This window comes from Bombina bombina, chromosome 3 (assembly GCF_027579735.1).
Source record: "Bombina bombina isolate aBomBom1 chromosome 3, aBomBom1.pri, whole genome shotgun sequence".
In the NCBI taxonomy this organism is placed as follows: Eukaryota; Metazoa; Chordata; class Amphibia; order Anura; family Bombinatoridae; genus Bombina; species Bombina bombina.
In genome coordinates, this window is record NC_069501.1 from 1,230,004,196 (window position 1) to 1,230,018,203 (window position 14,008).

The 14,008-nt window shown below is 39.6% G+C and overlaps 1 protein-coding gene across 4 annotated transcripts in view; it reads right to left on the bottom strand.

Moving 5' to 3' along the window:
* The window catches only part of GDPD5 (glycerophosphodiester phosphodiesterase domain containing 5), a 903,012-nt gene that overhangs the window by 198,187 nt on the left and 690,817 nt on the right, over positions 1–14,008 (bottom strand). For all 4 annotated transcript variants that reach the window (XM_053708705.1, XM_053708706.1, XM_053708707.1 and 1 more), the window contains one exon: positions 5,533–5,631. In XM_053708705.1, coding sequence (XP_053564680.1) covers positions 5,533–5,631 — 99 coding nt within the window. The remainder of the gene's footprint in view (positions 1–5,532; positions 5,632–14,008) is intronic.

The window sequence follows — 14,008 nt, forward strand, 5'->3', positions numbered from 1 at the left end:
ACTCCCCCGGATGAAGAGTCTGGCGACTCAAGAAATCCGCCTCCCAGTTCTCCACTCCCGGGATGTGGATTGCTGACAGGTGGCAAGAGTGAGACTCTGCCCAGCGAATTATCTTTGATACTTCCATCATTGCTAGGGAGCTTCTTGTCCCTCCCTGATGGTTGATGTAAGCTACAGTCGTGATGTTGTCCGACTGAAACCTGATGAACCCCCGAGTCTTTAACTGGGGCCAAGCTAGAAGGGCATTGAGAACTGCTCTCAATTCCAGAATGTTTATTGGCAGGAGACTTTCCTCCTGACTCCATTGTCCCTGAGCCTTCAGAGAATTCCAGACAGCGCCCCAACCTAGAAGGCTGGCGTCTGTTGTTACAATTGTCCAGTCCGGCCTGCTGAACGGCATCCCCCTGGACAGATGTGGCCGAGAAAGCCACCATAGAAGAGAGTTTCTGGTCTCTTGATCCAGATTCAGAGTGGGGGACAAATCTGAGTAATCCCCATTCCACTGACTCAGCATGCACAATTGCAGCGGTCTGAGATGTAGGCGTGCAAAGGGTACTATGTCCATTGCTGCTACCATTAAGCCGATCACCTCCATGCATTGAGCTACTGACGGGAGTTGAATGGAATGAAGGACACGGCATGTATTTAGAAGCTTTGTTAATCTGTCTTCTGTCAGATAAATCTTCATTTCTACAGAATCTATAAGAGTCCCCAAGAATGGAACTCTTGTGAGAGGCAAGAGAGAACTCTTCTTTTCGTTCACTTTCCATCCATGCGACCTTAGAAATGCCAGAACTAACTCTGTATGAGACTTGGCAGTTTGAAAGCTTGAAGCTTGTATCAAAATGTCGTCTAGGTACGGAGCTACCGAAATTCCTCGCGGTCTCAGAACCGCTAGAAGGGCACCCAGAACCTTTGTGAAGATTCTTGGAGCCGTAGCCAATCCGAATGGAAGGGCTACAAACTGGTAATGCCTGTCTAAGAAGGCAAACCTTAGATACCGGTAATGATCTTTGTGAATCGGTATGTGAAGGTAAGCATCCTTTAAATCCACTGTGGTCATGTACTGACCCTTTTGGATCATGGGTAAGATTGTCCGAATAGTTTCCATTTTGAACGATGGAACTCTTAGGAATTTGTTTAGGATCTTTAAATCCAAGATTGGCCTGAAAGTTCCCTCTTTTTTGGGAACCACAAACAGGTTTGAGTAAAACCCTTGTCCTTGTTCCGACCGCGGAACCGGATGGATCACTCCCATTAATAATAGATCTTGTACACAGCGTAGAAACGCGTCTTTCTTTATTTGGTTTGTTGACAACCTTGACAGATGAAATCTCCCTCTTGGGGGAGATAAATTGAAGTCTAGAAGGTATCCCTGAGATATGATCTCTAGCGCCCAGGGATCCTGGACATCTCTTGCCCAAGCCTGGGCGAAGAGAGAGAGTCTGCCCCCCACTAGATCCGGTTCCGGATCGGGGGCCCTCGGTTCATGCTGTCTTAGGGGCAGCAGCAGGTTTTCTGGCCTGCTTGCCCTTATTCCAGGACTGGTTAGGTTTCCAGCCTTGTCTGTAACGAGCAACAGCTCCTTCCTGTTTTGGTGCAGTGGAAGTTGATGCTGCACCTGCTTTGAAATTCCGAAAGGGACGAAAATTAGACTGTCTAGCCTTAGCTTTGGCTTTGTCTTGAGGTAGAGCGTGGCCCTTACCTCCTGTAATGTCAGCGATAATGTCTTTCAAACCGGGCCCAAATAAAGTTTGCCCCTTGAAAGGTATATTAAGTAATTTGGACTTAGAAGTTACATCAGCCGACCAGGATTTTAGCCACAGCGCCCTACGTGCCTGAATGGCGAATCCTGAATTCTTAGCCGTAAGTTTGGTTAAATGTACTACGGCCTCCGAAATGAATGAATTAGCTAGTTTAAGGACTCTAAGCCTGTCCGTAATGTCGTCCAGCGTAGCTGAACTAAGGTTCTCTTCCAGAGACTCAATCCAAAATGCTGCCGCAGCCGTAATCGGCGCGATGCATGCAAGGGGTTGCAATATAAAACCTTGTTGAACAAACATTTTCTTAAGGTAACCCTCTAATTTTTTATCCATAGGATCTGAAAAAGCACAGCTATCCTCCACCGGGATAGTGGTGCGCTTAGCTAAAGTAGAAACTGCTCCCTCCACCTTAGGGACCGTTTGCCATAAGTCCCGTGTGGTGGCGTCTATTGGAAACATCTTTCTAAATATTGGAGGGGGTGAGAACGGCACACCGGGTCTATCCCACTCCTTAGTAACAATTTCAGTTAATCTCTTAGGTATAGGAAAAACGTCAGTACTCGCCGGTACCGCAAAGTATTTATCCAACCTACACATTTTCTCTGGTATTGCAACAGTGTTACAATCGTTAAGAGCCGCTAAGACCTCCCCTAGTAATACACGGAGGTTTTCCAATTTAAATTTAAAATTTGAAATATCTGAATCCAATCTGCTTGGATCAGAACCGTCACCTACAGAATGAAGCTCTCCGTCCTCATGCTCTGCAAGCTGTGACGCAGTATCAGACATGGCCCTAGAATTATCAGCGCACTCTGTTCTCACCCCAGAGTGATCACGCTTGCCTCTTAGTTCTGGTAACTTAGCCAAAACTTCAGTCATAACAGTAGCCATATCTTGTAATGTTATCTGTAATGGCTGCCCAGATGTACTAGGCGCCATAATATCACGCACCTCCCGGGCGGGAGACGCAGGTACCGACACGTGAGGCGAGTTAGACGGCATAACTCTCCCCTCGCTGTTTGGTGAAATTTGTTCAATTTGTACAGATTGGCTTTTATTTAAAGTAGCATCAATACAGTTAGTACATAAATTTCTATTGGGCTCCACCTTGGCATTGGAACAAATGACACAGGTATCTTCCTCTGAATCAGACATGTTTAACACACTAGCAATAAACATGCAACTTGGTTACAATCTTATTTAACAAAAACGTACTGTGCCTCAAAGAAGCACTAAACGATTAAATGACAGTTGAAATAATGAACTGAAAAACAGTTATAGCATCACTCTTTAAAAACAACACAACTTGTTAGCAAAGGTTTGTTCCCATTAGTAAAGTAACACTAATTAAATTTTAAACATAAAAATCACAGAGCAATTTTAAAACACAGTCACTACATAAGTCTCACAGCTCTGCTGAGAGAATCTACCTCCCTTCAAAGAAGTTTGAAGACCCCTGAGTTCTGTTAGAGATGAACCGGATCATGCAGAAAATACAAGAGTAACTGACTGGAAATTTTTGATGCGTAGCAAAGAGCGCCAAAAACGACCCCTCCCCCTCACACACAGCAGTGAGAGAGAAACGAAACTGTCATAATCAAAACAAGCAAACTGCCAAGTGGAAAAATAATGCCCAAATATTTATTCACTCAGTACCTCAGAAATGCAAACGATTCTACATTCCAGCAAAAACGTTTAACATGAATTAAATACCTATTAAAAGGTTTAATGTACTTTTACAGAGTAATTCCGGTGAAATACCATCCCCAGAATACTGAAGTGTAGAGTATACATACATGTCATTATAACGGTATGGCAGGATTTTCTCATCAATTCCATTCAGAAAATAAAAACTGCTACATACCTCAATGCAGATTCAACTGCCCGCTGTCCCCTGATCTGAAGCTTTTACCTCCCTCAGATGGCCGAGAAACAGCAATATGATCTTAACTACTCCGGTTAAAATCATAAGAAAAACTCTGGTAGATTCTTCTTCAAACTCTGCCAGAGAAGTAATAACACGCTCCGGTGCTATTGTAAAATAACAAACTTTTGATTGAAGTTATAAAAACTAAGTATAATCACCATAGTCCTCTCACACCTCCTATCTAGTCTTTGGGTGCAAGAGAATGACTGGAGGTGACGTAGAGGGGAGGAGCTATATAGCAACTCTGCTGGGTGAATCCTCTTGCACTTCCTGTAGGGGAGCAGATAATATCCCAGAAGTAATGATGACCCGTGGACTGATCACACATAACAGAAGAAATATAATTTAAATACATCTAAATAAATTTACTACAATTAAATCAATTATTCCTATTTAAAACTAAATACTTACCTATAAAATAAACCCTAAGCTAGCTACAATATGGATCAGCCAATAGGATTGAGCTCGCATTCTATTGGCTGTTCCAAACTGCCAATAGAATGCCAGCTCAATCCTATTGGCTAATTGGATCAGCCAATACGATTAGGGGCTCGGTTTAGGGGTTAATAGGTAGTTTATGGGTGTTACTGTACTTTTTAGCACTTTAGTTAAGAGTTTTATGTTACGGCGTTAGCCCATAAAACTCTTAACTACTGACTTTTAAATGCGGTAGGAGTCTTGACAGGAGAGGGTCTACCGCTCACTTCTTCCAAGACTCGTAATACCAGCGTTAGGCAAATCCCATGGAAAAGATAGGATACACAATTGACGTAAGGGGATTTGCGGTAAGCTCGAGTCGCGGAAGAAAAGTGAGCGGTACACCTGTACCTGCCAGACTCGTAATACCAGCGTTAGATAAAAAGCAGTGTTGGGACCTCTCAACGCTGCTTTTTAAGGCTAACGCAAGACTCGTAATCTCGCCGTTTGTTTTTAGTTGTGAAAGAAACACGAGTTAAAAAAAAAAAAAATAATTAAGAAAAAAAACTGAAATACATGTTGAAAATGTCTCTTAAAGATGAAACAAAGATAAAAGTTAACAATGTACCTTTAATTAAAAAAAAATAATTTTGTTGATCCCTTTACCGTATATGCATAGTTATCCTGTATACAAAAAAAACGCATTTCACAAATGTACTATTGTTCTAATAGATTTAAGCAATAAATAACTAGATTAATTGTAAAATGCTAAACCAGTTGGGTGACACATTGAATTTTAGGCATCAATAGAATTTAAAAAATTTTTTTGAGAGACTATAAAATTATTTAATTAAGATTGAATTAAATTGTTAACCAATCATATTGTAATATTTTTATTCAGCAGTTGGCGGAGGCCTTAAAATGAACTGCATTATGACAGATGAGGAAAATAAAGAAACCTTTTTTTTCTGTTTGGTTTCTATACACTCTATAGTAACATAGTAACATGCTGCTTAAAGGGACATTCTGGGGAACAAGATTTTACTGAGCATGTGCACAAGCTCACAGGGTATACGTTTACTACTCTGTGATTGGCTGATGTCTGTCACATGATACAGGGGGACAGAAATTGGGAGAAAAAAATCTGTCAAAAAAAATAAATCTGCTTATTTGAAATTCAGAGCAAATGTTATTGCACTGTATTTTTATTATGCACTTGTTAATTATGCAATTTTACTACATTGAGTCTAGATAAAAACTTGAGAAAATACGTTTACGTAACGGCTGTTACAGTAGAACAACAGTGAAATTAAATCACGTAGAGAAACAAGTGCGTGAGGTTTTCACCCTGTATATGCAAGGAGAGATCTTCAGTCTTACAACATGTAGAACAACGTGACTTTACGTTAAATGCGCTTATGGTACCTGGAAGGATATGAGAAGCATATCCCATTCTTCTTCCCACATCTGCTCTATGGAAGTCATGGCTATGACGGTGGCAACTAAGATTATAGAGAGGCATGCCTACGGAATAATAATATCAAATAAAAACACATAGTTAAAATACACTATTCAAAATATGTATATAGATTTGTTTTAAAAACTGCAACTAGCAAATAGCTATTTCCTGCAATGAGGAGTTCTAATCAGCAAATGGAGCTTTATACGGAGCAATTTGGTTATCCTGGACAATCACAACCATTAAATGCTTGATTAATTTATAGCTTTAAAGGGATATTAACCCCACATTTTTTTCTTTCATGATTCAGAGAGAGCATGCAATCTTAAGCAACTTTCTAATTTACTCCTATGATAAATTTTTCTTTGTTCTCATGTTATCTTGATTTGAAAAAGCAGTAATAAAAGGTTAGGAGCCGGCCCATTTTTAGTTTAGCACCTTGGTAGAGCTTGCTGATTGGTTTGCTACATTTAGCCACAAATCAGCAAGTGCTACCCAGGTGCTGAACAAAAAATGGTCTGGCTCTAAAGCTTACAGTACTGCTTTTTCAAATCAAGAGAGCATGAGAACAAAGAAAAAATGATAATAGGAGTAAATTAGAAAGGTGCTTAAAATCTCATGCTCTATCTGAATCATGAAAGAAAAAAATTGGGTTTAGTATCCCTTTAATATACAAGCTTAGCCTCAATATATTAACCCCTTAATGACCGAGGACGTGCAGGGTACGTTCTCAAAAAAAAGGCAGTTAACGCCTGAGGACGTACCCTGCACGTCCTTGGTGTGGAAAGCAGCTGGAAGCGATCCTGCTCGCTTCCAGCTGCTTTCCGGTTATTGCAGTGATGCCTCGATATGGAGGCATCCTGCAATAACCTTACATGGCCATCCGATGCAGAGAGAGCCACTCTGTGGCCCTCTCTGCACCGGACATCGATGGTCGGTATCGTTGGTGGGTGGGAGCCGACTTGGGAGGCGGGTGGGCGGCCATCGGTGTATCCTGTGTCATCAAGGGAGGCGAGATCGGAGGCGGGACCATTAGGGGGCGCGCGTGCACGGAGGTTGGCGGGCGGGCGCGTGCACGGGGCGGGAGCGGGTGGGAACCGCTACACTACGGTAAATATTGTTAAGAAAAAATGCCCTAATCTTGTTTGTGCAAAAGCACAAAAAGAGATCATGGAGGGGTGGGGGGTTGGTTTTGTGTGGGGGGAAGCTACACTACAGAAAATGTTAATAAAAATTAAAAAAAAAAACATGTTTTCTTCTAAACTGGGTACTGGCAGACAGCTGCCAGTACCCAAGATGGCGCAGATTAAGTTAGAGTGGGAGGGTTATAGAGCTGTTTGGGGGGATCAGTGAGGTTGGGGGCTAAGGGGGGATAGTAAACAGCAGCATATGTAAATATGCTTTTTAAAAACACAAAAAAACAACAAATATAGCTTTTATTTTAGTACTGGCAGACTTTCTGCCAGTACTTAAGATGGCGGGGACAATTGTGGGGTGGGGGATGGAAGAGAGCTGTTTGGGAGGGATCAGGGGGTCTGATGTTTCAGGTGGGAGGCTGAGCTCTACACTAAATGTGATATTAACCCTGCAAGCTCCCTACAAGCTACCTAATTAACCCCTTCACTGCTAGCCATAATACACGTGTGATGCGCAGCGGCATTTAGCGGCCTTCTAATTACTAAAAAGCAACGCCAAAGTCATATAAGTCTGCTATTTCTGAACAAAGGGGATCCCAGAGAAGCATTTACAACCATTTGTGCCATAATTGCACAAGCTGTTTGTAAATGATTTCAGTGAGAAACCTAAAATTGTGAAAAATTTAACGTTTTTTTTAATTTGATCGCATTTGGCGGTGAAATGGTGGCATGAAATATACCAAAATGGGCCTAGATCAATACTTTGGGTTGTCTACTAAAAAAAAATATATACATGTCAATGGATATTCAGAGATTCCTGAAAGATATCAGTGTTCTAATGTAACTAGCGCTAATTTTGAAAAAAAAAAATGGTTTGGAAAAAGCAAAGTGCTATTTGTATTTATGGCCCTATAACTTGCAAAAAAAGCAAAGAACAAGTAAACATTGGGTATTTCTAAACTCAGGACAAAATTTAGAAACTATTTAGCATGGGTGTTTTTTGGTGATTGTAGATGTGTAACAGATTTTGGGGGTCAAAGTTAGAAAAAGTGTATTTTTTTTTCAATTTTTCCTCATATTTTATAAACGTTTTAATAGTAAATTATAAGATATGATGAAAATAATGGTATCTTTAGAAAGTCCATTTAATGGCGAGAAAAATGGTATATAATATGTATGGGTACAGTAAATGAGTAAGAGGAAAATTACAGCTAAACACAAACACCGCAAAAATGTAAAAATAGCCTTGGTCCCAAACGGACAGAAAATGGAAAAGTGCTGTGGTCATTAAGGGGTTAAACTTACGTATTAGACAAGTAAGAGTACAATGTTATGTAAGTAAAAGCACAGTTATAGACAAGTAAAATTATATACTTACGCAAGTAAAAGTACAATCATAGACAAGTAAAAGTACAGTCATAGACAAGTAAAAGTACAGTCATAGACAAGTAAAAGTATAGTCTTATGCAAGTAAAAATACAGCCATAGACAAGTAAGAGTACAGTATTAGACAAGTAAAAGTACAATCTTAGGCAAGTAAAAGTACAGTCGTACTAGGAGCAAAGCTATTTTGGATTTAGTGCTATCAAACAATACAGATATAATATAAAACATAGAAGTCAAAGAACATTTGGGTAACAGTGATCATAACATGGTCACATTTGAAATCTCTTTTCATAAGCAGTGTCTTAAAGTTTTAACTAAAACTTTTCAATTTAAGAAAGCAAAATTCAACGATTTAAGGAAATCATTAAATAACTTATCGCCTAGATTTAGAGTTTTGTCGGTAAAGACCCACGTAGCTAACGCAGCTTTTTTTCCCAATACACCCTTAAGACAACGCTGGTATTTATAGTTGTCTGAAGGGCTGCGTTAGGCTACAAAAAGGGTGCGTTGAGACGAATGTACCGCAACTTCAACCCTCAATACCAGCGTCGCTTACGGTAGCGGTAAGCTGCCAAAACATGCTTGTGCACGATTCCCCCATAGGAAACTATGGGGCAGTTTGGGATGAAAAAAACCTAACACCTGCAAAAAAGCAGCCCCATTGTTTCCTATGGGGAAACACTTTCTAAGTCTGCACCTAACACCCTAACATGAACCCCGAGTCTAAACACCCCTAACTTTACACTTATTAACCCCTAATCTGCCGCTCCTGCTATCGCTGACACCTACATTAAACAATTAACCCCTAATCTGCCGCTCCGGACACCGCCGCAACCTACATTATACCTATGTACCCCTAATCTGCTGCCCCTAACATCGCCGACCCCTATATTATATTTATTAATCCCTAATCTGCCCCCCCAATGTCGCTGCTACCTTACCTACACTTATTAACCCCTAATCTGCCGACCGGACCTCGCCGCTACTCTAATAAATGTATTAACCCCTAAAGCTAAGTCTAACCCTAACACTAACACCCCCCTAAATTAAATATAATTTTAATCTAACGAAATAAATTAAATCTTATTAACTAAAGTATTCCTATTTAAAACTAAATACTTACCTGTAAAATAAACCCTAATATAGCTACAATATAACGAATAATTATATTGTAGCTATTTTAGGATTTATATTTATTTTACAGGCAATTTTGTATTTATTTTAACTAGGTACAATAGCTATTAAATAGTTATTAACTATTTAATAGCTACCTAGTTAAAATAATTACAAAATTACCTGTAAAATAAATCCTAACCTAAGTTACAATTAAACCTAACACTACACTATCAATAAATTAATTAAATAAATTACCTACAATTACATACAACTAAATAAACTAAACTACAAAAAATAAAAAAAGATTACAAGAATATTAGGCTAATTACACCTACTCTAAGCCCCCTAATAAAATAAAAAAAGTCCCCCAAAATAATAAAGGTCCCTACCCTATTCTAAATTAAAAAGTAACCAGCTCTTTTACCAGCCCTTAAAAGGGCTTTTTGCGGGGCATGCCCCTAAGTAATCAGCTTTTTTGCCTGTAAAAAAAAATACAACCCCCCCAACATTAAAACCCACCACCCACATACCCCAACTCTAACCCAAACCCCCCTTAAATAAACCTAACACTACCCCCCCTGAAGATCTCCCTACCTTGAGTCGTGTTCACCCAGCCGGGCATCGATGGACCAAAAGAGGACATCTGGAGCGGCAGAAGTCTTCATCCTATCCGGGAAGAAGAGGACATCCGGATCGGCAGACATCTTCATCCAAGCGGCATCTTCTATCTTCATCCATCCGGAGTGGAGCCATCTTCTTCCAGCCGACGCGGATCCATCCTCTTCAACCGACGCCTACTCGCCGAATGAAGGTTCCTTTAAATGACGTCATCCAAGATGGCGTCCCTCGAATTCCGATTGGCTGATAGGATTCTATCAGCCAATCGGAATTAAGGTAGGAAAAATCTGATTGGCTGATCCAATCAGCCAATCAGATTGAGCTCGCATTCTATTGGCTGATCGGAACAGCCAATAGAATGCGAGCTCAATCTGATTGGCTGATTGGATCAGCCAATCGGATTGAACTTGAATCTGATTGGCTGATTTAATCAGCCAATCAGATTTTTCCTACCTTAATTCCGATAGGCTGATAGAATCCTATCAGCCAATCGGAATTCGAGGGACACCATCTTGGATGACGTCATTTAAAGGAACCTTCATTCGGCGAGTAGGCGTCGGTTGAAGAGGATGGATCTGCGTCGGCTGGAAGAAGATGGCTCCGCTCCGGATGGATGAAGATAGAAGATGCCGCTTGGATGAAGATGTCTGCCGGTCCGGATGTCCTCTTCTGCCCGGATAGGATGAAGACTTCTGCCGCTCCGGATGTCCTCTTTTGGTCCATCAGTGCCCGGCTGGGTGAACACGACTCAAGGTAGGGAGATCTTCAGGGGGGTAGTGTTAGGTTTATTTAAGGGGGGTTTGGGTTAGAGTAGGGGTATGTGGGTGGTGGGTTTTAATGTTGGGGGGTTGTATTTTTTTTTACAGGCAAAAGAGCTGATTACTTAGGGGCATGCCCCGCAAAAAGCCCTTTTAAGGGCTGGTAAAAGAGCTGGTTACTTTTTAATTTAGAATAGGGTAGGGACCTTTATTATTTTGGGGGGCTTTTTTTATTTTATTAGGGGGCTTAGAGTAGGTGTAATTAGACTAATATTCTTGTAATCTTTTTTGATTTTTTGTAATTTAGTGTTTGTTTTTGTAATTTAGTTTAGTGTATTTAATTGTATGTAATTGTAGGTAATTTATTTAATTAATTTATTGATAGTGTAGTGCTAGGTTTAATTGTAACTTAGGTTAGGATTTATTTTACAGGTAATTTTGTAATTATTTTAACTAGGTAGTTATTAAATAGTTAATAACTATTTAATAGCTATTGTACCTAGTTAAAATAAATACAAAGTTGCCTGTAAAATAAATATAAATCCTAAAATAGCTACAATATAATTATTCGTTATATTGTAGCTATATTAGGGTTTATTTTACAGGTAAGTATTTAGTTTTAAATAGGAATACTTTAGTTAATAAAATTTAATTTATTTTGTTAGATTAAAATTATATTTAACTTAGGGGGGTGTTAGGGTTAGGGTTAGACTTAGCTTTAGGGGTTAATACATTTATTAGAGTAGCGGTGAGGTCCGGTCGGCAGATTAGGGGTTAATACTTGAAGTTAGGTGGCGGCGATGTTAGGGAGGGCAGATTAGGGGTTAATACTATTTATTATAGTGTTTGCGAGGCGGGAGTGCAGCGGTTTAGGGGTTAATAGATTTATTATAGTGGTGGCGAGGTCCGGTCGGCAGATTAGGGGTTAATAAGTGTAGTTAGGTAGCGGCGACGTTGGGGGGCAGATTAGGGGTTAATAAATATAATATAGGGGTCGGCGATGTTAGGGGCAGCAGATAAGGGGTTCATAGGGATAATGTAGGTGGCACCGGTGTGCGTTCGGCAGATTAGGGGTTAAAAATATTTATTATAGTGGCGGCGATGTGGGGGGACCTCGGTTTAGGGGTACATAGGTAGTTTATGGGAGTTAGTGTACTTTAGGGCACTGTAGTTAAGAGCTTTATAAACCGGCGTTAGCCCATAAAGGTCTTAACTACTGACTTTTTTTTGCGGTTGGAGTCTTGTCGGTAGAGGCTCACTTCAGCCAAGACTCTAAATACCGGCATTAGGAAGATCCCATTGAAAAGATAGGATACACAATTGGCGTAAGGGGATCTGCGGTATGGAAAAGTCGCGGCTTGAAAGTGAGCGTTAGACCCTTTCCTGCCTGATTCTAAATACCAGCGGGCGGCCAAAAGCAGCGTTAGGACCCCTTAACGCTGCTTTTGACGGCTAACGCAGAACTCTAAATCTAGGCGATAAATTGGGACAAAGTATGCTCTAATAAAAATACAGAGGATAAATGGATAACATTTACAACTTTGTTAAATAAATATACATATCAACAAATACCATATGGTTATAAAAACAAAAAATCCAAGCCAATGTGGCTAAATAAAAATGTGTTAAGAGAAATTAGGAAAAAACGTAGGGCATTTAAATTATTCAAAGAAAATAGTAGAGACTCAACATACCAAATTTATAAGGAATATAACAAAGCATGCAAAAAACAATCAAATTAGCCAAAATTAAAAATGAAAACTTAATTGCAAAGGATTCTAAGTCTAACCCTAAAAGGTTCTTTAAGTACATAAATAGCAAAAAATCTAGGAAGGACAGTATAGGTACATTAAAATGTGTGGAGGGTAGCATGGTTAACAGTGACAGGGAGAAGGCTAAGGTACTAAACCCGTTTTTTTCTTCAGTATACACAAGAGAGGAACCAATAGACTTAGATACTTTGGAACAAACTAGAACATGCCAGCCCATACCATTAACTAGGTTATGTATAAAGGATATCAGGAAAAATCTGGATAATATTAAGGTAAATAAAACTCCAGCCGGCCCAGATGGAATAAACCCAAGGGTGTTAAGGGAATTTAGCACTGTTATAGACAAACCTCTACTCTTAATTTTTCAAGTCTCATTATCCTCAGGCATGGTACCCCAGGATTGGCATAAAGCTGATGTGGTGCCACTCTTCAAAAAGGGAAGCAGGGATGATCCAGGAAGCTATAGACCAGTTAGTCTGACATCAATAGTGAGGAAGATATTTTAAGGGATTATAAGGGATTATATTGATGAGCACATTTGTGTAAACAAGATGAGTTCAAATCAGCATGGTTTTATGAGAAATAGATCATGTCAAACTAATCTAATTAGATTCTATGAGGAAGTAAGTATAAATATAGATAAAGGTGAATCAGTTGATGTGATATACTTACATTTTGCAAAGGCATTTGATACAGTGCCACATGAGAGATTAATGCGCAAAAGTAAGGGACTGGGAATAGCTGAAAATGTTAGCTCATGGATAAATAACTGTACAAAACATAGGGAGCAACGAGTAGTAGCGAATAGATCATACTCAGATTAGACAAAGATAATCAGTGGAGTCCCCCAGGGATCAGTACTGTTCTTTTTAATATTTTTATAAATGACTTGGAGCAAGGATTAAATAGCGACATCTCTATTTTTGCAGATTATACTAAATTAAGTAAGGTCATAAGGTCAGAGATAAACTTTCGTTACAAAGGAATCTGCAAAAATAAGAAGTATGGTCAGATAAATGGAAAATAAGATTTAATACGGGAAAATGCAAGGTTCTACATTTTGGAAGGAAAAATAAGCAGGCAACGTATTATTTAAATGGGACAAGACTTAGTCAAACAGAGGAGGAGAGGGATTTGGTAGTAGTAATAGATAACAAGCTAAAGATGGGTGCACAATGCAGGGCAGTGGCTACAAAGGCTAATGAGATACTAGCATTTATTAAAATAGTCATTGATTAAAGGGAGGAAAGCGTAATTCTGTCACTATATAAATCCCTGGTAAGACCTTAGCCTGAGTATGGAGTGCAGTTCTGGGGACCGATTGCAAAAAAAAAATTGCAGAACTAGAAAAAGTTCAGAGAAGGGCCACAAAGCTAATAAGGGGAATGGAGAATTAAAGCTATGAGGAGAGGCTAGCCAAACTGGGTCTGTTTTCTTTAGAAAAAAAGGCACTTGAGAGGTGACACAATTACTTTATTTAAATATATTCAAGGCCCATATACATAGATGGCAGAAGCTCTGTTTATTCCAAGAAAACCGATTGTGACAAGAGGTCACAATTTAAGGTTGGAGGAAAGGATATTTAATCTCCTGCAACAGAAACGTTTTTTCACTGTAAGAGCAATACAATTGTGGAACTCATTACCAAAGGAGGTA